Genomic DNA, 26746 nt, shown 5'->3' with positions numbered 1-26746 from the left:
CATTCAGTCATTCCAGAAACGCTGAAGAAGACAGGTCAGGCTTCATTCAAAGATGGGTAACTGTCGCGTCCTGCAGATGCACGAGCCTCGTGGGGCTTGCTCGAAGAGTTTGACTTTGTTCTCTCAGGTGGGGTGACGGAGCCCCGCAGTCTTGTGGTCCCGCTGCACGGCACACAAGAGGTTTTTCTTACCGATGGCATGTTGGTTCAGCCAAGCTCAGCTCTGGTCCAATTAGGCCACATTTCTCGGTTTGTGGATTTCAAGCTAATGAGGTTTATGCTATTGCAAATAGAAGAAGAGTCTAGCAAACCATCGAAATAGGAAGTTATTATTATGTGAACATCCCATTATATTATGTTTTATGCTATCTAAATATATTATGATATTATAATATAAACTTGACCTATATTATTAATATTATGAAGAAGGAGAGCCCAAAGAAGAAGGTCCACTAAAGTCTTCATATACCGAGAGCATTTTCCAGAAGAAAATCCGATCAGATACTCACAGATAGGACCCACTTCTAGGAGATTGTCAAATGAGCAGCAGGACGTGGTCCCCAGCGTAGCCACCACCTGGAGAGCAAAAAGCAGACCTCTTTTAGGCCCCCATGTTTTGGTCACTACTGTAACCTCCACACGGACAACGGCTGCCCCTGGTCGAGCCCAGAACCTCAGAGGTGGTGCTCGATCAGCGTCTGCTAGCCGGAGACCTGAGTCTGTGGATGCAGATGCAGTCTTTGCATGGAAGCTTCGAGAGAAACATCTGCCCACAGAAAACCAGGCAGTGAGGTTGGAAACAGCACTTGCACAAGACTGACTCCCCGTGTGCCAAGGGGCAGGGAGGATGCCTTGCTCTCATCTGCTGCCCTTTCCTCCGAGCAGCACAGCTCCCAAGGGAACATCAGTCCTCGAGAGATGAAGATTTGCTCCAAGGAGATTCATGAGAAAGCCCTACGGACACTGGAAACGATTTTTAGAGGTGCGTTTCCAGACAGCATTGAGCACGCTTGGTCACACAAGTGGGAAACGTGGCCCGGGTTTCTGGGCCCCTCCTGCTCCCGGGGCACTTAAGATGGTGACAGCATGGGTACCATCTGACTGGTGTCATCCCCACACACGGGGCTGTCTCTCCCCCTGGACCCCTGAAGCTCTTGAAACAAGGCTCCGCATCGTATTTCTTCGTGTTGCTGGGAATGTGCACTTTGCGCCACATGGAAGGGGTGCTGAGACCCATTTGCTAAATTCAGACTCCCTCCAAGTGATCAAAAAGTGGATTATGTTTACAAGACCAGAGAGCCTAATTGATTTACGATGCCAGCACCCTCTGGATAATGACATTTCTCCCTCAATGTGACAAGAGTGTGAATTTTCATTCCGTCTGGGTGGAAAATTCGATTCAGTTCTTTATGGAGCCCCCACGAAGGCCCCGGCAGCGCTACGTGCCCTGAGAACAGAGATGAAGAAGAAAAGGTCAGGGACCCACGCAGTCTAGTAAACTCGAAAACCTGGTGGGAGGACCACCTGCGTTTGACTGGAGACCCCAATGCACCTCTCAGACAAAGTCAAAGCGCTCTTGCCAGGGCGGCATCGTGCCTGCCCCGTGGAGGGCTCAGCTGACAAGCCCTGGCTCTCTGCTCACACAGTCGCCTGGGCGAGACAGCAGCTTCCCCGGGGACCGGCGTTGTCCCCTGCCCAGGGGCAGGGAGTGATTCCAAAGTAGCAATGGGGTGTGCCCAGGGGAGTTGGGCCCCCGAGGGGGCAAGAGCAGAGTGTCTGAAATTACTATTTTTTTTTTTACTATTTTCTTTTTTTCCTATTTTTTTTTCCTATTTTTACTTCTTCATATTTTTAAACTATTTTCTAAGTACTTTTTAAACTATTTTTTTACTATTTCTAAATATTTTTACTATTTTTTTTACTATTTTTCTACTATTGTACTACTATTTTTTAATATTTTTACTTTTTATTCAAGTACTATTTTTACTACTTTTTATTATTATTTTTACTATTTTTCTATTTTTTACTATTTTTCTATTTTTTAACTATTTTTTATGATTTTTACTTTTCTCTATTTTTTAAAACTATTTTCTAAGTACATTTTTTACTATTTTTTACTATTTTTACTATTTTTCTACTATTTTACTATTTTTTTTACTTTTTTACTATTTTTAAAACTATTTTCTAAGTACTTTTTTACCACTTTTAAACTATTTTTACTATTTTTTACTATTTTTCTATTTTATTATTTTTTAATATTTTTTACTTTTTATTCAAGTACTATTTTTGTACTATTTTTTACTATTATTTTTACTATCTTTCTATTTTTTTACTATTTCTCTTTTTTTACTATTTTCTTTTTCCTATTTTTTTACTATTTTTTATGATTTTTACTTTTCTCTATTTTTTAAACTATTTTCTAAGTGCTTTTTTTACTATTCTTTTACTATTTTTCTACTACTTTACTATTTTTTGTACTATTTCTTTTTATTCAAGTACTTTTTTTATTATTATTTTTACTATTTTTCTTTTTTTTTTTACTATTTTTTTTACTATTATTCAGGTACAGCGAAGACACCAGATTGGGAGCTTACTGCCATTGGAAAGACAGCTTGTCTTACTGGCTGTTCCCAAGAGGAGGGGGCATGCTATGCCATGGGGGGGCCACACGGGGAAGCACCGGGACCAGTCAGGAGGCCGAGGGAGGCAGCCAGCAAAGGCCAGAGCCTTTATGGTGGTTTCCACGGGAAACAGCAGGTACCGCAGGGCGAGCAGGCTGAGGGTTGGCTGGTTTGAATAATTTCAATGGGCTTTGGGGCAGAGGGGGCTGTCCCTAGTGTCCCTGGCTGTGAGGTGATGAGGGCAGGGGCTATTGGCCTGGAGTGCAGGAGCCCCATAGAGGAGGTGGTTTGGGGTGTAGGCTCTGGATTGGCTGGTTTGGGGAAAGATAATCCTTTACCGACTCTCGAATCAGCTGCTCCTGGGAGGAGCGGTCCCTCCAGGGTCAGCGAGGTTGCCAAGATGTCAAACATACAGAAAACAGAGATACAGAAACACAAACCCATGATGAATACAACCACATGAAAGTCACATAGCACTTGGGGCATAAACCCCTGGGTTGGAGGTTAGCAGCTAGCCGGGCTTCTGTTTTCCCACTTACGGCACAAATGCCCAGCCTACTAGGTCCCACCGGGTCTAGATGCTCCATACCTCAGCATCCTCGATGCTCTTAGCCCCCTGCCCCCCCATCCCGCTGTGCATGCCTCCCCCTCGCCAGCCTCACACACGCTCCGCATTGGTTCATTCTGACAAGATGACTCACTTAGTAGGACTCTAAGTGAGTATGTGATTTTTCTTCGGTACTTGCAATTTCTTCCTGATTTATAACTGAATAGTAAGTAACATGCTTCATCTAAGGCACTTGGCTTGGTAGGTAGAGCCTGAGACTCTTAGAAAGCTTTTCCTAAGTCATTAAAAGAATAGCAAAAAAGGATATAAAAAAAACTACAGAATGCCTCAACCATCTTAATATTGGCTTATAGTTTATTTTCTCAATTTTAAGAATCTCTTAGGAATGACCTATGTATTATTCAGCAATTCCTTCAATTTCCTCTGATTTTCCTCCAATTCTAATTGAAATAAAGGCAATAATGTGTTTTAAAGATGACACATATATTAAATATCCTCTTGTTGAAATTATTTTCTACCTAGGACTGTGTGCACAGGAGAGTATCTAGGGTGATGTTCACCAAATATTAATACGGCTCATCTCTTAAGATGAGATTTTTGGATCTCATCATATAAACCTCCATTCTCAATGTTTTCATATTGAGCACGGAGCATTTCTGTAAAAACTAAAATCCTGCCTCGTCGTCCTGGGCGCAGGCTCAGTGGAGAGCAGAGCAGGTGATGTGTTCTGAGCACGGACCATTCCCCAGGCCCGGGGCTTTGCAGACTCTGTTCGGCTGCCACAACAGCCCGAAGAGCTGGATATTCTTATGATCCGGACTTTGCAGTTGACTTGAGTGAGACCCTGCAGGTGGGTCAAGGACGCACGGGGACAGGGGCGGGGAGCAGACCATCATGTGAACCCCGGTGTGATGAACTCTTGTCTTGCTAGTTGAGGAAAGAACCCAGGGCCCTGGGCCAGGCCAGTGGCCGCTGTGGCTGGCAGGGAGGACATGCCCGACTGGCCCTGCATGCTGTGTTCTAGACGGCGGCAGTCAGCTTGTTCTAATTCTCAGAAGCCTCTTTCAAGCCCAGCACCTGCTCTACTCCGGGGTTTGATTACCCCGGCTCAGCTCATTGACGCTAACCTGATTTGGGCTGTGCCGCAGGGCCCTAATCACATTTGTGCAGGGGGAGGGAGGGCAGGAACGGTGCCGGCGCCCCGTCCCTGAGAGCCTGCAGGGCATCTGCGGCCCAGACACACATCCCCTTTGCCCTTCTGGAAGCAGAGCTGCCTCCCCACCCCCGCTTTCCTTGCCACGGCTCTGATGAACACCTCGCGGGCACTTCCCTCTCCCTGTGGCCTGACCTTATCAGGTTGGCTCTCGGGGTGGCAAGCCACCACGGGGAAGAAAGAGGAACTATCAGAAGCCCCACGGAAGTCCGGGGAGGGGCCAAGATTCACCTTTCCCGGTTCAAACTTGCCAAAATGGGCCCCTCGCTCTCTGCAGAGGGCCTTGGATTTTGAGATGTCTGTAACCCCTTTATGAGTATAATAAAGGCTATGGGTCCACATCTTGGAATTATGCATGTGGGTATTATGCAGAACTATAACCACTAGATACATAGTTTTAGGGGAACGAGTGGGCAGTACTTCCAAGTTCAAGCTGCTGCCCTTCTAGGTCTGAGCCCGGCCTCCCTCTCGGGCTTGAGAAGCCCCTGGCTGAGGGACTCGTGTAAGATAACAAACCTATTGCATGTCCTCGAACCTCCTGTGACCTCTCACATCTCTGTACCCTTGTCACACTCTGTTCTTCAACCAGAAAGGCGCTGAGCCCATGAGCGCTGCCCGTGTTTCCTCTGGGACACAGCTCAGTGTTACCTCTTAGCCAAAGCCTTCGCTGATCCCCTGCAGCGTGTTAATCACACCCTCTCCCCTGCACGGGCATAGTGCTCACCAAATAGTGCGAAGACCTGGAAACACGTGTCATCCCACCAGGAACCATCCCGTGAGGAAAGGGACCGAGCCCTCACAGGTCCCCAGGGGCCTTCCTCGTGCTCTGATACAGGGGATTAGCCCACGCCCGTGGCTTCTATCAGAATGTCATACATGCCCTCAAACATTTGCTGCAATCTTGGTCTTTAAGACGACATTCCCATAGCGGCATATCCATTGGGTGCCCAATCTTCCAAAATAAAAAAAGTGGCTTGTTCCTCCTGGTGGTGAGTGGTCTTCTCATCAATACTTGCAACTGTCCTTTTTACTGAGCGCGTGAACACACTTCGGGCTCACCTCTGCACACCCAGCATTATAGCTACTGGCCCTTGATTCCCTTTCCCCCCTACACATGAATCCATTCCCACATTCCTCATTCCCACAGGAGCCCGGGGGAATCCGGATTCCACCACTGGCCACTCCAGGAAATTGACTCCTGCTGAAGTCCCAAATTGCCCCCCCTTGGCAAAACACACAAGGCCTCTCCAGATCCTGAGATCACAGGGCATGTCTGGCCTTCAGGTTGTGTCCCTCCTGGCTGTGTGGCCCCCAGCTTTCTGGTGTGGCTCCCCTGCGACCCCCCATCGCCTTCCTCTCTCTCCACACAGCTTTATCTGTTGGTGCTCTCTCCTGGGGCCTCTTTCCCCCCAAGCAGACCATAGGGGGCTGCATGTGTATTCCTAGCGATGTCGGGACCACCCAAACTCAGATGGGACCCACACCTGTGTCTGGTTCAGACCTCCCCTCCCAGGTGAACTCAGCTGTCTTGGGGGGCATCTCTATTTAGATGTGTAAACCTTCAACTCCTGCAAAAATGAGCTCAGCACCATCTCCCCCATGCCATGCTGCTCCCGTTTCTGGGCTCTCTGGATCTCCGAGCTTGGGGGTGGACTGCGGACCATCCGAGTTTGGGAAGTCCTCCTGCGCTTGTCCCTCACTTGCTGCTTTGTTGGCCCCCAGTTCCTTAGTGAATGCCTCTTAAATCCAGTCCCTTCTTTCCATACCCATTGCCATCATCATCCTCCACCAATCGCCAGAATATTTCATTTCCTGCTTCTTGTCTTGCCTCCCACTCACCTGTCGGCCACACTAACCACCTGCCAGTTATTATTAACATTAATCACGTTTTTCTGCCCCGACACATGTGATGAATAACTTTTACATCCCAAATACACTCCTGTGGGCCAAGCCAGATTTCGATGGAACTCCATTTCTCAGATAAGGAATGTTCTACAGTAAGTCACGATCGCTGCCCGTGTGGGTGGTTACTTGCTAATGATCACTTGCCATGGTTGAAGGATGAGTAAGACAGGACGTGAGAAGGACAGCAGCTCCACCACCCCGCCCCAGTGAAGCCACTCGAGTGCGCCCTGTTATTTTTATAGGGTACCTTTGAATTGATGCACAATGAAGACAATCACCCAGTTTTAGGCCTGTATTATAATGGACAGACCACCAGAGGCATGCTTTGCCACCGGGCTCTGTGCCCCTCGGCCGCCAGAGGGGTGTTTGAAAATACAAATCAGATCATGTCTCTCTTCCATTTAAAACTCCCTTACTGACTGCAAATTGCCCTCAGGAAGAAGCTCATCTTCCTCATGCTGGTCCCTGCATGATCTCCTCACCACGACCTCCACCTCCGACATCACTCCATTCACTTACGCTCCGGGCACTCTCAAAGCTTCTAAGACTTCCCATTTGCTCTCTCTCTGCCCTTCCATGGACAGCAGTGCAACAGGGCACGTGCAGCGGAAGCTTTGGGATCCCATCATGGTGCACCTGCCAGCTTCATGGCCCTAGCAAGTTCTGAGCCTCTTAGCACTTCAGGTTCCTGGGATACCATCCATTTTCATTGCTATTTCCTCCCCCCTGGAGTGCTTTGCCCAAACAGCCCCGCTACCCCCTCCCTCGGCCTGCATCCCTTACTCTTTCCAGATTGTGGATCCTGCAGCAACTCTTCCCTGATGCCCGCGTTCCAGTCGTGGGAACTGCTGGGTTGCTTGTATCATAGATCACGCTGCACCTGCTGTACATGACTGTTCGCTTCGTGTCTCTATCTAACCAATAAGACCCTGGAGGGCCCGCTGGCCCTGCATGCAGCAGGTGCTCAATAAATGTTTGCCAAGTGAATGAATGACTAAGCGAATGAACCTGCAACTGTTGCATAGCCCATCCTGATAAGTTTGGAAATAGAACAAGTGGAGGTATCTGGCACCTGCTGCTAAGCCCACGAATTTGTCCACCATTTGCATGAGAGCCCACTAACAAGGATTATAAAATGTAGTCAGGGTAGATGCCTCCCAATAACATATAAAAAATGTCCCGACAAAGCCTTTGGCCACTCTGAAATGCCCGCCAATGCTGCTTCATTTCAAAGTTCTCGCTAACTGGCGGGCACAGAGCCATCGTGAAATGCTTTGCTGCCTTCTGAAATCCCACCACCAAATCATGAACGCATGCTTTGATCGTCCTTCCTTTGTGTAGAAGTGTGAATATGTGATGAATATGTATGTATTTTCAATACGACATTCTATAAAAATACTTAAAGACCATAAAATTTATTTTCTAAGGATTCCTGAGGGAAGACCACAAAAGTTTACACTTTGTAAAATAATACGGAAAGAAGAGATGAAATTCGATCTCCCCCCCCATCCCTAAAACTCTCTACATCATTGTATTACTTAATACATACATTTGGTTTTCCATCTCAAAGATGAAGGGAAAGGGCGCCTGGGTGGCTCAGTTGGTTAAGCAACTGCCTTCGGCTCAGGTCATGATCCTGGAGTCCCGGGATTGAGTCCCGCATCGGGCTCCCTGCTCGGCGGGGAGTCTGCTTCTCCCTCTGACCCTCCTCCCTCTCATGCTGTCTCTCATTCTCGCTCTCAAATAAATAAAATCTTTAAAAAAAAAAAAAGATGAAGGGAAAAAAACACTAAGAGACGTTAGAGCTTTGACTTTGGTAAGGAGACATCTTGGTGAGGATGATCAGATCTTTCAGTAGACCCTTGTTTTTCAGTATTGCGGTTATAAGACACACAGAACTAATTGATTATGAAGCTGCGTACACATTTAACTTTAATTAAAATATAAATTCTAATGTAGATGACATCTTACATTCTAATGAAGGAGCACATAAATGGGCAAAAGGGATAATAAATAATAGTAAATAATAAATAATACATCCTTCTCCCTCTTACCGGTATCACTACCATTAGCAAATGGTGTTGGATCAACTGGACATTCACATACGAAAGAAAACAACAAAAAACAAAAAGGTGAATCTGGACACAGACCTTACACCCTTCACAACAATTAGCTCAAAGTGGATCACAGACCTAAATGTTAAATGTAAAACCATAAAACTCCTAAAAGATAACACAAGAGAAAATCTATATCCTCTTGGGTGCGGGGATGAGTTTGTAGCTACAACACCAAAGGCATGATCCGTGAATGAACAAAATTGATAAGATGGACTTGAGTAAAATTAAAAACTCCTGCTCTATGAAAGACATTTCAGAGAATGAAAAGTTACCCGCTGAGAGAATATATTTGCAAAATGCGACTCTTGATAAAGGACTGATATCCAAAATTATAAAAAGAAATCCCCAAACCCAACAGTAATAGAATACACAATCCAACTAAAACATGGGCAAAAGGTCTGAAGCTCACCAAAGAAGATATCCAAATGTCAAATAAGCCTATGACAAGGCCTTCAACAGCATACATCATTAGGGGATCTCAAATGAAAGCAACATTTAGATACCACCATACATCCATTTGAAAGGCTAAAATCAAAAACACTGACAACACCAAATGCTGGTGAAGATGTGGGAAAACAGAAACTCTGTGATTCATAGCTCTTAGAAATGCAAAATGGTACTGCTGCTTTGAAAGAGAGCCTGGCAGTTTCTCATAACACTAAACTCTCTCTTGCCATATGATCTAGCAATTACATGTGTTCCTGTTTATTTACCCAAACAAAGTGAAAAGTTATGTCCACACAAATATCTGCACATGAGTGTTCATAGCACTTTTTAAATAATTGCCAAAACTTAGAAACAACCAAGATGTCTGCGATACTGTGATTTATAAGGAGAAATACATATTTGGTCTTTGCCCCCATTTCTGACACAGAGCTCCTAAAACCCTTGGAATTTCCTAAGCACTGAAGGCCACAAAGGTATCTTCTGTCATGTTAATGAGGTGACTTTTAAAAAGCTGCTCCGTTGCCCATGGATGCTGGCTAGCTGCCAAGAGAACTAATCCTGTTATTAGAGTATTGGAACTATTAAGCCCTACCCCTGACCTCCAGGGAGGGGAGGGGGCTGATGGTTGAGTTCAATCACCAGTGACCAACGATTCAATCAATTGTGCTTGTGTAGTGAAGCCTCCATAAAAACCCCAAAGGGGGTTTGGAGAGCTTCAAGGCTGGTGAACAAGTGGAGATTTGGAGAGAATGGCAGCAGGAGAGGGCATGGAAGCTCCATACCCCTTCCCCAGACCTTGCCTCAGGCATCTCTTTCATCTGGTTGTTTCTGAGTTATATCCTTTTATAACAAACCAGTGATTTAGCAAGTCAAATGTGTATCTGAGTTCTGTGAGCTGCTCTAACACTGTAATCAAACCCAAGGATGGGGCTCCCTGAAATTTCTGATCTATAGCTGTTGATCACGTGACAACCTGGAGTTACAAGTGGCAACTGAAGTGGGGCAGTCTTGTAGGACTGAGCCCTTCGCCTGTGGGGTCTAATGCTGTCTCCTGGTAAATAGTATCAGAACTGAGTTAATTGCTTGGTGGTGCTGGAAAACCCCTGACTCAGAAATGGGTGCATCTTAATGTCCTTTGATAGGTACATCCAGACAATGGAATACTATTCAGTGATTTTTTTTTTTTTTTTAAGAGAGCTATAGGGGCACCTGGGTAGCTTGGTTGAGCGTCTGACTCTTGGTTTTGGCTCAGGTCATGATCTCAGGGTCGTGAGACTGAGCCCCTCGTCTGGCTCCGCATTCAGCGGGAAGTCTGCTTGAGTTTCTCTCTCTCCCTCTCCCTCTGCCCCTCCCTCCACTCATTCTCTCTCTCTCTCAAATAAATAAATAAATCTTAAAAAAAAAAAAAAAGAACTTCCCCAACTGACGATTTCCCCAAAGAAATGACAAATCACAGATTCTGGAAGTTCTGTGAAACCCAAAGAGAATCAGCACAAAGAAACAATTGGTTTGCATCCTACCAAAACCGCCTAGACACAAAGACAAAAAGCAAATGCTACAAGCCGCCAGAGGGAAAAAGTCACGTTTCCACACTACATGCCTAAAAGCCACTCTGAGACTGACAACCGATGTCCAATGGGCTCATGTATTTAATCTGCCAAAAGAAAAGACCGTCCACCCTGGAACTCCAGACCCAGCAAAAATATCATTCGAAAGCGAAGGCAAAGTAAAGACATTTTCAGAAAAACAAGAACGGAGGCAATTGTATCAAAGTGCAAAATTCTCAAGACAATTTTTCAGACAGAAAAAAAAAATGATCCCAGATGAAAGTAAGAAAATGCAGGAAAGAAAGATCAGCAGAAAGAGAAATATGAGATTTATATAAATAAATATCGGCTATATAAAATAACGATGTCTCATGGGATTTTAAATATATGTAGAATTAAAATATATAACAATAATAGCACAAAAGGGGAGGGGAGGCGTAATAATAAAATAAGATAAAGCTCGTAAGCTAAAAATGAAGAAAATGGAATAACATAAAACATTTGATAGTCTAAGACAAGAAAGCCTAGAAAAACCATCATATGAGAGGCGGACCAGATGGAAAACAAATAGTAAGATTGTAGAAATGCTTTTAAATGTATCGATAATTTCCTTAGGTAAATGGAGAAAATTAAGAAAAACTGTCATGTTGGATTTATAAACAGATGAAAAGACAAAAAACAATAACCCAGCAACAAGGGCCTACTGCCTACAGGAGATACAAGTATGAGAACAGAAAGGTACACAAAAAAGGAAACAATGTATCCCGGGACCACTGACTAACCAATGGAAACCAGACGTCATTGCAGGGACGTCAGTTCAAGCAGAAGACTAAGGGAGCATCTCTCAAGGATACATGGGTCATTCTGCAGGAAGTTTGGACAATTCCAGATGTGAGTGTGGCTGACTACTAAAACCTTAAACTACGTAAGAGAAACCTAGCCGGCCACAAAAGAAGTCATGGGTATGTCTACCCCCACAGCTGGGATGCTCTCATGCCTCTCTCAAGAGCCGATTTGCACGGCCTTGGTTATTAGAAGATGGAAACTGATTTGTGTTCTCGCTTTGCTGTGATTGAAAGGGGAACCAGCTGTTTTTGTATTTTGTGTTTTCCCACTGGAATGTTGCCTATTTGCTTATTGAGATGTGAGCCTCCTCTAAGATTTACTTTATAATATACATTCTATTTCCTGCCAACATTTGTCTTTTTATTTTGTTTATGAGTTTTGTGGTTTGTTTTTTTTTTTTAAAGATTTTATTTATTTGTCAGAGAGCAAGCACGCACAAGCAGGGGGAGTGGCAGGCAGAGGGAGAGGGAGAAGGAGACTCTCCGCTGAGCAAGGAGACCAACTCAGGACTCGATCCCAGGACCCTAGGATTATGACCTGAGCCAAAGGCAGACACGTAACCTACTGAGCCACCCAGGTGTCCCATGAGTTTTGTAGGTTTTATGAAATGAAATCTTCTCATCATTTTATGTGGTCTATTCCATTGCTTTCGTTCTTCAAATCTGCAAGAGTGGGTCTTAATATATTTATTTTTCCTTAGGCGGGATATTCTAATGAGTCTTAGAAGATTGCTGGTACAGCTTCAAAAATATTTACCTCGTTTAAATAGAGTCCTTTCAAACTATCCTGAAAGCTTTGCGCAGTGGCAGTATCGTAGCCAATGAGGTTTATCCGAGGCGTGATTATTGCTAATTGAAAACTTTTCCCAAACTATCCTGAAATTGTATGTGGGAATTTTAAAGGTAGTCTTTCTAACAAGAATGATCTCCCTTCCAAATCTTTGACAAATATTTATTGAGCGTCTGCTAAGTGTCAGGGGCAGGTTCCAGGAGCTGGGATAACGCGTTGATTACACGGACCCTCCCTTCACATAGTTTGCAGTACGGTGGGAAGAAGGAGGCAGCAAACAAATACACAAATAAATATGGGTGTCATGCAGCACACGGAAATGAAGCAGGACAGGGTGACTCAGATGACCTCTGGGCCAGCCTTGATCGCAGGCAGACACCTGCCTTGGCCATCAGCTCCTCCCACGAGCTACATCTGAATCTTCTTCATCCCTCTACAGTGTAATTATTGGTATAGATGATCTGGATTCCCCCTGGGAACTCCATAAATCAGGATCAAATTTTGTATCAAACCATACCCTCCATGCCTTCCCCAGTCACAAGTTAGATTTTCAACGAGGGGTAGTTCATTTGCATTGATAGGAACAATTTTTTTGGAGAAAAAAAAAGCTTGTCTCGGAGATTAAACCTTAAATTAAAAAAATAGTGGGCATGAGTAACACGCAGCCCATAAAAGTCTACCAAACCTAGATTGCTCTAACAGCTAGGAAACGCTCAGACACCGAGGACTGTTCAGGAGGCATATGAGCATCTTGAAATTGTTATGTAAAGCTTCCGTTTCTTTTTAAGATTTATTTATTTTTTTATTTGGGGGAGGGCAGGGCAGAGGGAGAGGGAATCTCAAGCAGACTCCACACCCAGTGTGGAGCCCAATTCTGGGCTCGATTCTAGGACCCTGAGATCATGACTTGAGCCAAAATCAAGAGTCGGACGCTTAACCCATGGAACCACCCAGGCGCCCCGGCTATGAAGAGCTTCTAAGGCCTGGCTCCCTCTCCAGAAATTCTGGTAAAAGTAACTGGGGCAGGGCCTGGGCATCAATATATTTTCAACACTCCCCAGGTATGTCTGGTGTGCAGCCAGGTTGAACACCACAAGGCTAGGGCCAAGATCACTATTAATTGTCACGACACACGACATTGCATCCCACAGTGGCCTCATGGGGTGTGACAACTCCCATGTCTAACTGCTCCAGTTACAACACCAAGTATTTCCTCCCCACTGGAAAATGCCCATTTGTGCACAAGATGGGCAGAAACCTGGTGCTATTTGTCTAGTTAGATATTTTACCGATAATTGCTTGCAACACATCTCTTGCAAGTGACGCATCTTGGTATCTGCTAAGAATACTGATCTAGGCGGTGAGGCCTTCTGGGTTTTATTTTTAATTTGGTTCACTGGTCCATCATCCATTCCTCATGACAGAGCATCTACATTGGCACAGAGGGCAGTCAAGGGATGATCACCTGGTGTCACTTTTAACAGGAGCAGAAATAAGACTTCTTGGCTTATCGGGATCCTCCGGGCCAGGTGCCCTGTTGCCTTCTTTCTGGGATTAGGCAGGCGGACGGAAAATTAAATGGAGTGTTGCTCCAGCCTCCCTCAAGGAGTGGCCACATGGCCACACAAGGACCGTATAGCCTGTGACCAGCACGGCAAGCAGGGCCCTGCCGCAGGCCCAGGCAGGGCTCGGAGACTCCCAGGGGCCCATACCCAACATGCCTGGTTGACTTACGAAGAAAGGAATCAGGCCCTCCGCTTTGTCTCTCTCCAGGGCCTCCTGCAGGGCAGAAGCACGCATGGCAAACTTGCCATCCGAAGGGATGGCTTTTATTTTCACTCCTCCGATTAATCCGGCTCTTTCCACCGAGGAGTGTGCCTGGAAGGAAGGCATCGGAGTTAGATTCTTGCATGCATGTGCGTGCCGTGTGCAGTGGCCATGAGCCCCCGGCTCTGCAGAGAGCTCCCCATGCTGCAGGCCCTCTGCGTCCCCCCTGCACCTCATTCCCGGTGTTGTCTCGGGTTCTGTGGAATCTCGCTTTTCAGATTAGTGAGCAAGCAGTGAGCAGAGTGAGACACCCAGGTTCTTATCTGGGGGCTCCTCTCACCATGGGGCCTTGGGCCGCTTGGGGGCCACGCTCAGCACATGGTTTCTGGAGAAAAGGAGCAAGGACACGGCACCATTGTGGGATGGTGGATCCATTGTGGCTCGGGGCCTCCCAGGAAGGCCAGCTCTTACTGAAGGTGCCCCTCTCTGCCCTGTGGCTCCCACCATCACTGTCTCCTCTTCGACTCTGTCCTGGGGTCTGGATCCCGCTGTGGCTCCCAATGGCCGACAGGAGGTGCAGGATTCCAAGCTCCCCAGGCGCTCCCCCCTGTGACCCTGGCCGGTTACCCCCCTGGACCTGCATGAACTCACATGCACACTGACAGAATATCAAACACCCATGTCCAAGCACGGCTGTGGAAATGTCTGAAACGCCGCATGGTTTTGTTTGGATTGGATTGGACACAAAACAAAGATTCAGATCTTAGAGGCTCAGTGGGGCTTTGCACTCACCTGATCCGATGAGTAGGCCACTAGCTTTTCCATGATGGCGCCCTGCGTCAGCCCCGGGGAGGCAGCCTGGAGGCGGCGCACCACCTTGGTCCGAGCGGCCAGCAAAGCCACCAGAGTGGCCTCACTGGCACTTCCCTGGATCGAAGAAAAGGTCGCGATGAGCTTTGAGGGGCAGCAAAGGAATCAGTGTTGAAACTGTTGGGAGGCATTAGCATCCTTATTTTTCTTAAAAGAGGAATCTGAAGCTGCAAAGCTGATTGCCCTGCGCGTAGGAAGCGGATTCCACCTCACTATGCCTGCCCCTGTAATTTGCGAAATAACTGTGTTTTTTAATTCTGTCATCATCAGGTGGGAAATGGATGCCCAGCAAGAGAGGGTCTAACTTGGTCCAGGTGAGCAGCTAGCAAGTGGCAGGGATAGCAGGGAGTCCCAGCTGCCTTCCAGGCAGGAGGGGGGTCCCCACATATATGGCCATGTCCCCCCTTCCCACTGCTCATGATCACCACCGCTCATGATCACTGCATCTTAAGTAAATCCTAGAAGAAACCCAGGAGCAGGACAGTATTAACATTAGAAAGGAAAAAAATAAAAGAAGGTAGATTTTGGTCGAGTATGAGAGATTTGTAAGATTTTAGGGTTTTTGCAGAGAAATGTACAAGAAAATCATTAGCTCAACCTCCCCCGTTAACATTTCATCTTCCTTTCCCTTCAGCGATCCTGATTTCCTCTTCTGTTTTACCATTTCGATGCTTTTACTCATTCTTCTAAGCCAACACATATCCTACAGGGAGGAGGGTGAAGTTTGAACATAAATACATTGACTCGGGAGTTTTGTAGCTCAAATGCATGGACTCAAGTATACACGATACGATCTTCTTAATTTGGCCTGTGAGGTGGGTTTTGCACTTCTTCAGGCCATCTTGTCTTGAGCAATCACTGTAGAAGTGGTATTAGAACAAAGGTTCTGGACGTGGGCTTGGTGACCGCGCGGGGCTGTCTGGGGCCTCACAGATTGTTGCGATCAGCCTTGTCCGCTGGGAAGGGTGGGCTTCCTGCCATGAACAGACACGGTTGCCTGCGCTCATACAGCAAAGTGAAGAAACAGGGCTGGCAAGGCTAAATGGGCCATCACAGGGAATCCAAGCTCCCTGAGGGCAGGCACTGGACCTCCCACTCCAGTGGCCTGGGCTTCCTCCTGTGCCCCACAGTGTGTGTGTCCTGGATCCACTGGCTCATTCCTTCTCATCGGAAGAGAACCAGGAGAAGCTTCCCGAAAGACACAGCTTCTGAGTGCTGGGATCATCTGCCTTGTTCGGTCCCCAACACCCATGTGGGATTGCAGCCCCCTCCCTACCTCCCACCCTCTGCCTGCGGCCTTGACCCCCAAAGATCTGTTCTCCCCTGAACCACTTGCTAAGGAAAGGCTTTGAATTGCCGTGCTAATTCATTATGGGGTTTGCCTCTCCGCTCTGTCCATGTGCTGAGACAAAGCTCCCGTCCTTCACGCAGCCAAAAGTGATTGAACCCATACAATGCCCAACGAAAGAATGAAATCCTCAGTGGAGTCTCCAGAGCTCAGGGGCTCCCGGGCAGCCCACAGGCTCCGGCCCTGAAGTCAGATTCAGGCAGATTTCTGGCCCTTTGTGGAAAGCTGAGCTGAGCTTTGCCCGGGAGAGAGGAGCAGGGGGTCTGTTCTGGAACTGAGGCTGTGTAATGACATCTTAGCTTTACTGCAGCAGGGACAAAGGTTGCCATGGCAAGCCGGCTACGAAGCAGAAGGAAATGCTGGTGACAAGTGACTCAGGGGCCAGAACCGCCCTTTCCTCCTCTGGGTGTTTCAAGGGTTACCACACACACGGCGAGCAACTGGCTCTTCTTCCACAAGAGCTTTCAGACCCAATTAAGAGACCATTTTCCGGCCCGGTTTGTCCAGCTCAGAGGATGACTTGCCATTTGACTCTGTTGCCCGTCACCGTGCTGATGTCTAGAAGCTGGGACTATGGCCTGGAGGGGCGCAGCGTCCCTCCACAGCTCTGGCCCCGCGGCAGTCACCAGGCCGTGGTGCTGTCTGGGTCTCACAGATTGCAGACAATCAGCCTCGTCAGCTGGGCAGTGTGGGCTTCCTGCTGCAGAAAGACACGGTTGCATGCGCTCATATAGCAACACGGAGGGACCTGGGCTCGAAGGAGGATTTGACCCCAGGGGCCAAGAGATGCCAGGATGATTCCCAACTGATGCTGGGGCGGCCGGTGCCTCTGCAAAATGGGATTGTCTTTAAAGTAAGGATAATTGCAAGATGAACCTCTGGATACTCTAACCCAAACCAAGAGTCACAGATGAGCTGGTGGAATTTGTCCTTGCCTTGCCTCTAGCTAGCTTGCGCTCTTGGGCACGATACGCTCCCTTTCTTGGCTCCAGGTTCCTCAGCGATGAGAAGTCATTGATAATGCAGTCAACCCTCGTAACTATTTGCAGGTTGAAAGAGGATCGCATGAAGCACTAGGAATAAGCCTAGCCCAGAGAGGGCATTCAGTAAAAAGTCACTGTTGATATAAAGGGCATGCCTGAGATTATGGGGTATTTGTAAGATTTTTGAGAAGCATCAAATTAGAAGAATCATCTCGACCGGCTGAAAAGAGCCGAATGCGAAATTGTTTTAGTCGTAAGATCCAATGACCCAGAAACACTCTTTTTATTTTTGTGGGGTTTTTTTTTTTTTGACTTTTTGTGGAGCATGAACAGTGGATACGGTCTTAATTCAGAGAGCCTCAGCAGGAAGGCGATAATTTCCTTAGAAGATCGTTGCACTTGCCCTAAATGGTATCCTCTGAGATGTTATTTATAAAGGGGAAAATCTGATACAATGTATGTCATGTATTATTTACATAAACTGTGACGCATCGTAGAAAATAATGCAATAATATCCTCAAAGGATGGGAAAAGCTCCCAACAAAATAGTGGCTAAAATACCATCCAGAAAATATTGTATTATCCCAATCTTGTACACACACATACACACACACACACACACCTGCAAGGACTGAAATAATACCAGAAGTCTGCCCCCAAAACGGTCCTGTATCTTTTCCATTTTTACTGTCAAGTTCTGCTTTTCTCTATCTTTTTTTTTTTTTTTTTTTGTCAGAGAGAGCGAGAGCACAAGCAGGGGGAAAAGGAGAGGGAGAAGCAGACTCCCTGTTGAGCAGGGAGCCCGTTTTGGGGCCCCATCTCAGGGATCATGACTGGAGCCGAAGGCAGACACTTAACCGACTGATGCCCCCAGGAGTCCCATGGGTCTGGTTTTCATGAATGAAAAGGGGACGACACTTTTGTAAAGAGGAATAGCAGAACCAAAGTGGATCTTGAAGGGATAAACGGGCAATGTGGAAAATGGAAACGGGTGTGGAGACAACGATGAGCAATTTCCTCCAAAGAAAGCTGGAAATGACGGGAGAGGTGGCCGCCTTGTGGAAAATGGAAGGTCCTGGAAAACCCACAAAGGGCTTTTGGGAGGGCGGCCCACAGTAACAGGTGCAGCAGAAGCAAGACTTCCCCGGGGCGGGGAAGAAGGAGCTGAGTCTGGATTAATAGGGCTCACCCAACAGGGGGGCGGAAGGGGGTGGGGGGCGCTCAGAGTGAATGGGACAGATGAGAAAAGTGGATCTGGGCACACTGTGTGGAATTACAAAGGAAAAGTAAAGTCTGCCACCAGCATCCAGGTGGCCGGGAGTGTGAGCTCTCCCCAGACCTGGAACTGAGTCAAGTAGGATTCAAAGCCAAAGTCCCCTCCCCGAAACTCTGCTCTCCTTCTGCCCGCTGCGGCCGCCTGCTCTTCTGTCAGTACCCGGACTCTGCCCTTCCTTAGAGGAGGGACTGCCGTGGTGGCCTCTGGAGAACCAGGTCGGCTGTTCTGGAGTTTGCAGAGCCGCCAACCTCTTCCAAGGTGAGGAGCAGGGGAGGGGCGCAGCCTCCCTCCCTGAGGCCAGCAGGTACATGACAGCCTCGCCCTGGGTCCAGGGAGCTGAAATAGTTTGCCCTTGTGAGGAAATCCTTGTTTTACTGTGTTCACGTTTAAGGCTGGCTCACGGCCTCAAACTGAAACCTGCTCAGAATCAGTGTCGGAGGATGGAAGTTTCGAGAACCAGAGACGGGAAGGCAGGAGAGGACAGAGGGAAGGGCTCCGAGCCTGGCCACAGTGGCCTGTTGGCCACAAAGAAGTCAGCCAGCAGTCCCAGCACGTGGCTCTTCGGAGTGACCTGAGCTGGGCCCAGGAATGCCCCTTCCTGAGCCAAGACCTGCCGAGTCCAAGCTCGAGGGGTCGGGTCTAGGACTCCCTCCGTGACTCTGACGCAAAGTGCGTGCAGTTGGCCAAATAAGGCCTCCCAAAGATGTCCAGGTCTTAATCCCAAAGCTGTGAGTGTTTACGTGGAGACAGGGATCTTGCCGATGTGATTAAGAGCCGTGACACAGGATTATCTTGGATTATTTGAGGGGGCTCCTGAAAGTGGAGAACCTTCCTCATCTGTAGTCAGAGGGAGACGTGACTGAGAAAGAGGGGTCAGAGAGATGGAACGCTGTGGGCTTTGGAGATGGAGAAGGGGCCATGGCCCAGCACTGTGGGAAGCTTCCAGAAACTAGAAAAGGCAATGCAAGATGCTCACCTGGAGCTTCCTGGGTGTCAGACGCCTGAGCTACAGAATTGTAAGATGATAGGTTTGTGCTGTTTGTTTGTTTTTCTGATTTTATTTATTTATTTGTCAGAGAAGGAGAGAGAGAGCACAAGCAGCGGGGAGGGGCAGAGGCAGAGGGAGAAGCAGGCTCCCAGCTGAGCAGGGAGCCCGATGCGGGGCTCGATCCCAGGACCCTGAGATCATGACCGGAGCTGAAGGCAGAGGCTTAACGACTGAGCCACCCAGGCGCCCCAGGTTTGTGCTGTTTTAAGCCACCAAAATTCGCAGGAACAGCAACAGAAAACGGACACACGGAAGTCAGAAGCCCTGGTCTGGGTGAGCAGCAGGCCAGCACCGGGCAGTGGGGGCTTGCTTCCTACTTGACTTTGGCCACACCAGACAGGTGATGGCACACAATCCGGGCCTCAGCACTTCCACTGGCCCATGGGCAGATTCACAGTTGCTTTACCTGAGTCCCGGAGCCTTTAAATTCAACGGTGCTTTCCCAATTTCAATGTCATATACTTGACACCAGAAAAATGATGTCAAGGAGGGTGGTGGGTTCAACAGAGCCCATCGTGCATGCTGGGAAATAGAAAGAGCACAAAGCCCACATCTCCTTGGTGCATTTGTCCAGAGGCTCCCGGGGGGAGGGGACTATCCCTGGTGCCTGACTTGTCCCTGGCAATGCCTTGGACATCATTGCTGTCAACAACACACGTCCAAAGAAGAGAATGAATGACACGGTGCGTAGAAAAGGCAGCAACGTCAAGTGACCTTGGTTCTCATTGACATAGAACTTTCTAGAAGCTGTGGAAGGACTCTGTCACAGTTGCGCTCCCTGCTCAAAGGACAGTGATCGGGGTGGTGGCAGTCATGGCTCTGCAGTCAGACAGATGTAGGCTCAGAGCCCAGCTCTAGAACTTACCATCAGGGGGCTGGGGGGGGCTGGTGGGCCAGTCACCCCATGGCTCTGCACCTCAGTGCCCTTGCCTGTCAAATGGTGTTAAAATGGCCCCTAATTCCTAGTCTTTTGTAGAATTAAACGAATTAATGCCTGCAAAGTGCTCAGGCGCCACTTTGATCTATGGAGCCTGGGGGAGGGAGGGACAGAGAGCGCCAGGACCCAAATCCAGATCCAGAGGCTTCCTGACTGCTTGTTCCCCAGAAGGACACACAGGAAGCTCAAGCACCTCTTTTTTTTCCACCTGCCACTATGGCCCTAGGACGTCACCCTCAGCATCCTGGGAAGCTGAACACCCCTCCCCTGCTGCTTACCTGGATCACTCCGCCCCCTTCTCCCACTTGCCCCGCCAAAAATGCCTCTGGCAGCTTCAGCATCTTCCCCAGCCAGTCCATCATCACGGTCTCCAGCTCTGTGCACGCCGGACTCGCGGCCTAGCAGGGAGGGAAGCCCAGAATCAGCCACCTGCTGGCTTGTCATGGACGGGTACGCTCTGTCACTTAGGATCTCAGCATCAGTCTCATACAAAGGCTTAAACATTTGCAAAAGGCCCATCCCTGGGTAGGGTTAATGTGATGGCATGCTCTCCCACCCAGGGGTCCCAGGGAGAAGCATCAGCTGAGACTTGTCCTCCCCCCACTCCCCTCTTACCCACCGAGTGGGCACAGCCACAGGACCCCTCGCTCTGGAAGCTCTGAAGCAATAGGGGGGGGCCGCTCTGGGCACGTGCTGTGTGGAGTGCTTAGCACACACGCCATCCCTCTTCTTTCTCGCCCTCAAAGAACTGAGGGAACCACAATCCCCAGATCCCAGATCTGCCCCAGGAGGGACGGTGACCTCCCCATCCCCCATCTCTAGAGGCTGGTGTCAAAACAAGGGCCGGGTCTTGCAGGACTTGGGGAGCAGCAGGAGGGTTTACTCTTCCACTGAACCTCAGATTAAAATCTCCCAGCCCCAGAGGCTGTTCAGACGCCTGAAATGAGCTGAAAGGAGTTTCAGACCTGTGCCCTTTGAGCAGGACTCGTGGGAGAATGGCCGGGATGGAAGGCACAGCCCAGAATGACCCCAGTGCACTGGGCTGCACTCCACCAGCACCACATGCAGCCCCATCTAGCCACATCCGTGTATATACAGAAGGATCTAGAAAGACCCACTGGTGGATTCTCCTATATAGTCACAAGTGAGAGCAGCAGTGAGACTGGACGCAGTCCGGGAGGTGGGTTCCAGGTGGCCCGAATCCCCTGGGAGCCCCCGGGGCAGGTCACTGACCTCGCCTTTTATGGGCTCGAGATGGTGCTCTGCAATCTTGGACGCTCCTCTGTCATCTCACAGGGGCGAGGACAGGTTGGCTTGGTCCCCACCCAAGGATGCACACCAGCCCATGATGCATGGCTGGTAAGAACGAGCAGAATGTTCTCCCTGCTAGTCTGCCCTGGGGGAGGGTCCTACCCCACCCTAGCCAAGACCAGCTCCAGGCGTGGGAACTGCACTCACTATTAGGAACCCATGTCTTGGCCAGCACAGCCGAGGGGCAGGGAGGCAGCCCTCCCAGGCTCCAGAGAAATCAGAGTGTCCGCAGAAAGAACAGACATCATGGGATAGATACCGAGTCACCCCAAAGGGACAGGATGGCTCTGGACTAGCGAGCTAGCTCATGAAAGAAAGTGTCCTTCAGAAAGGGGTGCTCAGCAAAGACAAAGGGAGGAGGTGACCGAGGCCACCCTGTCCGTGTTCATGCTGCTCTCGGCACCTGGCAGAGAGCAGTTCAGAGAGGCACGGCAGGGAGCCTGGAATGACCCCCCCCAACCCTTCCTGGGAGGCTGACTCCGTCCCCCAGCAACTCCGGACAGACAGACAGAGAGATGGAAGTCTCGGTCTAAAGAGCAAGCGAGGCAGGTTGGGGGGAGCTGGGAGATGCTGGGTCCCGCTGCTCGGCACTAAGCATTCATAAACCGACACCTCCTTCACCTGCCTTGGGTCCTTGGGCAGCACGAGTCAGCACCCATGCGTCCACTCAGCTCCAAGGCACGAGCCAGGTGGCACTTTGGACCCAGGAGGCCCTGGGATCCCCGATGCTGTTGGCAGGCCATCGCTCTACTTCTGAGTGTTCTGCATTTAGGGAGGAGGGAATCCCTCCAGTAGCACTGGGCCTGGGAGCAGGGAGCCACACAGAGGAGCCAAGCCTGGCCGCTCCTCTGGTATTTTATCCCCAGATGAGGTGGCGCCAGGACGTCTGGCATGGGGGGCAGGAGTTGGCCCCATTTCCAGAGCCGCCTGCCCCGCATCACTCCATGCGGGTGATGGGGCGGGGGCCTCTCCAGGCTGCGGACAGATGGAATGAGCCCCGGGCAGCTGCAGAGTATGTAGAAATCCTCTGGAAGGCTCGGGAGGAATGCAGATGCCCAGGCGTGGGCTGCAGAAACTCCAGGGCCTTGGCTGTGATTTTAATTCATACCGAGTACCTCTAAAAAGAAGAAGTGCTGCTATGCAGACCTGGGCTCTTTTCCAGAAAGGAGACTTTCTCTCATTCTATCTCCCGGAATTCCAAGTTCCTTTACGAGGCACTCTCTCCAAGGCTGAGTCCTTCTCCCTTCCCACAGGTGCCACCACCACCTGCTCAGGTCCTGTGGGCACAGGAGCCCTGTCCCCACGGCAGCATCTCCCACCATTGCCAGGATCCCCCAGGGTCGCCCCGAGCTCACCCAGGAGAAGCCGATGCAGCCGATGGCCCCACACAGTATGTCTGCAAGCAGGGCTGGGTACGAGTTGGCCGTGGGGAAGTAGGCGAAGAAGTAGGGGTTGTGCCAGTGGGTCACCTGTGTGGAGACATTGGGGTGTGAGGGAGCCCAGCCCCGCGTGGGGAGGACCCAGGTCCCCTCTGCTTGCCGACACGGCAGGTGAGGTCTTGAAAAAGCAACACTGTATCTTATATCCTGGTTAGGTGCACTTGGCAGAGAAAGAGCAACAACAGAGGCCCATCTCCCTGGTTAGAAGCCTCGTTTTCCTAAAACTGCTCTAAAAAGGTAAAATCCATATTAGAAAAGAAAAACCAAACCCGATTTCACAGATTCTTCAGCTGGTCTTCCTGCCACCAACTCAATCTCCTATGCAAGTCACCCCTCCAGCAACCCTAGCTCCATCACCCCCCACATCCCTCCTCTCTTCTGTCCCCAGCCTTGCTGTGGGGGGGCCCAGGCTGGGGCAGCAGTGGGGCCACACCAGGGCGTCAGGGGGCAGGGAGCAGATGTGCAAGGACATGCCCGGTTAGGGAGGCAGGGGCCCAGCAAGCCCGCTGGGAATGGGAAAGCAGGACTGGCTGGGAACATCTCAGAGTCTGGGAAGAAGATGGGGGAGGGGAGAAAGTGGGGGGAGGAGGGGCTGTTGACCAGCCTGTCAGGAGGGAACAGAATAAATAAAGCATTTAAGACACCCTCCTCGGGACGCCTGGGTGGCTCAGTCATTAAACGTCTGCCTTCGGCTCAGGTCATGATCCCAGGGTCCCGGGATCGAGCCCCATATCGGGCTCCCTGCTCAGCAGGGAGCCTGCTTCTCCCTCTCCCGCTCCCCCTGCTTGTGTTCCCTCTCTCCCTGTGTCTCTCTCTGTCAAATAAATAAATAAAATCTTAAAAAAAGAAAAAAAAAGACACCCTCCGCCCCTGGGCAGTGGAGGTATTCTTGCCAACACGCCTCATTTTCATGGTCTGGAGAAAAATGCGAATACATCTTTAATAAACTAGTTACAAACTGTCCATTGGGCCCCATGTGGCACAAAAGATCACCCTGGTTGTGAAGGTAGCCGACTGGGAGTCTCTGAGAACTGGGAGCGGTCCTGGGGACTTAAGACCAGTCCTGCTCCTGCCACAGCACCCCCACCCCAGGTTGAGGGCGGGGAGCCAGCATGGATGCTCCTGGAGCACTGAGCAGGGGAGGGATGGACACATACTACAGAAACCCAGGGAGGACCAGGGGATTCGGTCTGGGGTGGGGGCAGGGGTCGCCAGGAGCTTGTGGGGACCAAGAAGGAGGGGGCAATGGTCTGGAGAGAGCTAGAAGCTCAGCACAGTCCCAGCCTGGGGGGCTCAGGCACGAGAGGCTGCTGCTGGAGCTGAAAGGGGTATAGGGAATGGCAGGTCCAGTGTCTAGGGCCTACAAGATAGTTTTAGGGGCCCAGAAAATATTTTAATTTCTTTGAAGAATCAGAAGGAAGAAGTAAACATTCAGGTCCAGGGGAAAAAAGTAATCTAATGCTAATACATTCATGTCCATGTCAGTGCCTTCGCAAATTATAAATTCCCATATTTCTAAGGAGGAAGGGGCCCACGGGAGTGCGAGTGGGCCCCCAAAGGCCCCTCACTGTGTCCCCTCCCTGCTTGCCCTGACACCTGGCGAAGGACAGGAGTGATTCTCCACTGGGGATCCCTGAACCTTTGCTTTCACGCTCAACTGATGCTCAAACCACACTCAAGATGGATATTCCTGCGCTCACTCCGCATACCTGCAGACAGGAGCCCCGAGAGCTCATCTACTGTCCCTTGCAACCCACCCAGGGACCCAGGGACCCAGGACCGTGCACATCCCAGCGCATCTCTGCACACTGAATGCCCCCTTCTCACACCGCCAGAAAACTCCAAATTCTATTGTCTCCCACATCCCCCGTTATGGAGGGCATGTTTGTGCTCCCCAAATTCCTATGCTGAAGCCCTAACCCACACTGTAATGACATTAGGAGTGGGGTGTGAGGGATGCCCAGAGGCGGCCGTCCACAAGCCAGGCTGAGAATCCTTACCAGGAACCAAATCTGCTGGCACCTTGATCTCACACTCCCAATCTCGGGACTATGAGAAGCAAATAATGTCTGTGGTCTGAGCCACCCAGGCCCAGAGTGTTTTACCACCCCCTCTGCCTGACATTTAACCACACCTCGCCTGGAAGGGCTTAGTGCCGTAGTGCGGAGTGACTCAGTGTGTTTGCACAACCTCAAAGGCGAGAACGAGAATCCACCACTTCGCTCCAAGCCCAAATGTCAAGGGAAACCCCTGGGAGATGGAAAGTGAGCAGCAGGTCTGAAAGAGGCATTCTGGTCTGGAGGAACAGCCTTGCCCCGGCTCAGTGGCCCCATGACTCAGTGGCTTCAGATAAAGAGGTCTGCCTCCATGGACAGAATCTGCACAGAAGCAGGGTCACACACCCCCCATTCTCAAGTAAAATAAATTATTTCCTCCAGGCATGCAATTTGCCTTGCTAAACACAAGAATGTTAGAAATGTGCTTGCTTTATTTTGAGCAAGGAACTTACTTGAAACAAACCACCAGGGGTCTATGTCCCCCAAAGGTCCTATGAGGGCTCACGCATGTACCAGGGGCTCAGGGTGGGGCCTGACCTGGGGATCTATGGAGGAAAGCATACTCATTGCCCTAGGAGTCCACACAATCCGGGGTGCAGTCCTGGCCCCATCACTTACTAGCTGTGTGACCTCAGGCTGAATACCTAACCTCTCTGGGCCTCCGTTGGCTCCGTTGGCTCACCAGCAAGGTGAGGACCTATGCCTAGCATAGGACTCCACCTAGCATAACACGTGTGACCTGCCCAATTCCCAGTAGGTGCCACCTTAATGCTAACCCTTCTGTTTCGCAGCCTTGGGTCCAGACTTACCCCTGGCATGATTATCTTCTCAACATCGTTGAGGATGTCCTCAAATGTGTCTGGCTCCTCGGGGGCAGTGGTGGGGATCAGGGGCCGCAGGTAGCCGGGCTCCACATCGGGGTAGACCTGGCGCCCCTCGATGCCTTCCAAGTAGTCAGCCACAAAATCCACCATCTCTTTCCCTCTCCTTCGGAATTCACTGGAGTTCATGGTGGCAGAACCTTCACAGTGAGAGAAAATAAATCAGTTAGCAAATATGACAACCTCTAAACTGGACTGGGGCAGTTACCAGCGAACTGACTGCTGGGGCCACCTGGGCGGTGATGGAAATACCCAGATCCCAGGTCGGGAGCACCTCCCTCCATGTCTGGATGGATGGAAGCACCACTGATTTTGGACACATAAGTCCCACGCTCAACCTACCATTGGCCAATTACTCTCGTCTTACCATCTGCATCAGTGAATGGGGCTAGAAGCACACACTTCTTGTCCTGGTCCATCCCAACCCTCATGACAAACACCGACCAAGTCCTGCCTTGCCCCTCACTAGCTGCTGGACAGAGACAGGCAAGCATAACCCTCTGAGCCTCTGTGCCCACAGAAGCGCTGAAGGTGACAAAGCCGATTCCTCAGGAAAGTGTGGAGGTGAACTCACATGGTGAGTGTCAAGCGCTCAGTCAGTCCAGAGCCCGGCGTGTGTAACCTCCCGCCAGCTTGTGTCTGCTTCCTTTCGATTCCATCCCAGCTGGGACCACACCCCTGCGTGCAACCTGCATCCCAGACCCAGCGCTTTCCTTCCTCATGACATCAGGAAGACGCAGGTGATTCTGGTTACTTGGGGCAGTTAGGGTCCATAAA

The 26746-nt window shown here is 49.7% G+C and overlaps 1 protein-coding gene and 1 non-coding gene across 2 annotated transcripts in view; one reads left to right on the top strand and one right to left on the bottom strand.

The window, feature by feature from the left end:
• DDC (dopa decarboxylase) overlaps positions 1–26212 on the bottom strand; it is a 63246-nt gene extending 37034 nt beyond the window's left edge. Inside the window, exons 1-6 of the mRNA XM_045864961.2 lie at positions 25898–26212; positions 22948–23061; positions 20560–20679; positions 14612–14746; positions 13787–13930; positions 509–575 (exon numbers count right to left, since the gene is read on the bottom strand). Of these exons, the coding sequence (XP_045720917.1) occupies positions 509–575; positions 13787–13930; positions 14612–14746; positions 20560–20679; positions 22948–23061; positions 25898–26098 (781 nt within the window). The 5' untranslated portion in view covers positions 26099–26212. The remainder of the gene's footprint in view (positions 1–508; positions 576–13786; positions 13931–14611; positions 14747–20559; positions 20680–22947; positions 23062–25897) is intronic.
• Positions 12055–12191, top strand: LOC123836224 (U4 spliceosomal RNA). The gene has a single exon (XR_006788910.1). It is a non-coding gene; the product is annotated as a U4 spliceosomal RNA (small nuclear RNA).
• Positions 26213–26746: the final 534 nt, after the last annotated feature.

Source organism: Mirounga angustirostris, unplaced genomic scaffold (assembly GCF_029215605.1).
Source record: "Mirounga angustirostris isolate CCGP_5_RB_7025 unplaced genomic scaffold, mMirAng1.0.hap1 SCAF_12, whole genome shotgun sequence".
Classification (NCBI taxonomy): domain Eukaryota; kingdom Metazoa; phylum Chordata; class Mammalia; order Carnivora; family Phocidae; genus Mirounga; species Mirounga angustirostris.
Note: the sequence above shows the minus strand (reverse complement) of the source record. Positions and strands in the feature narration are given on the sequence as shown.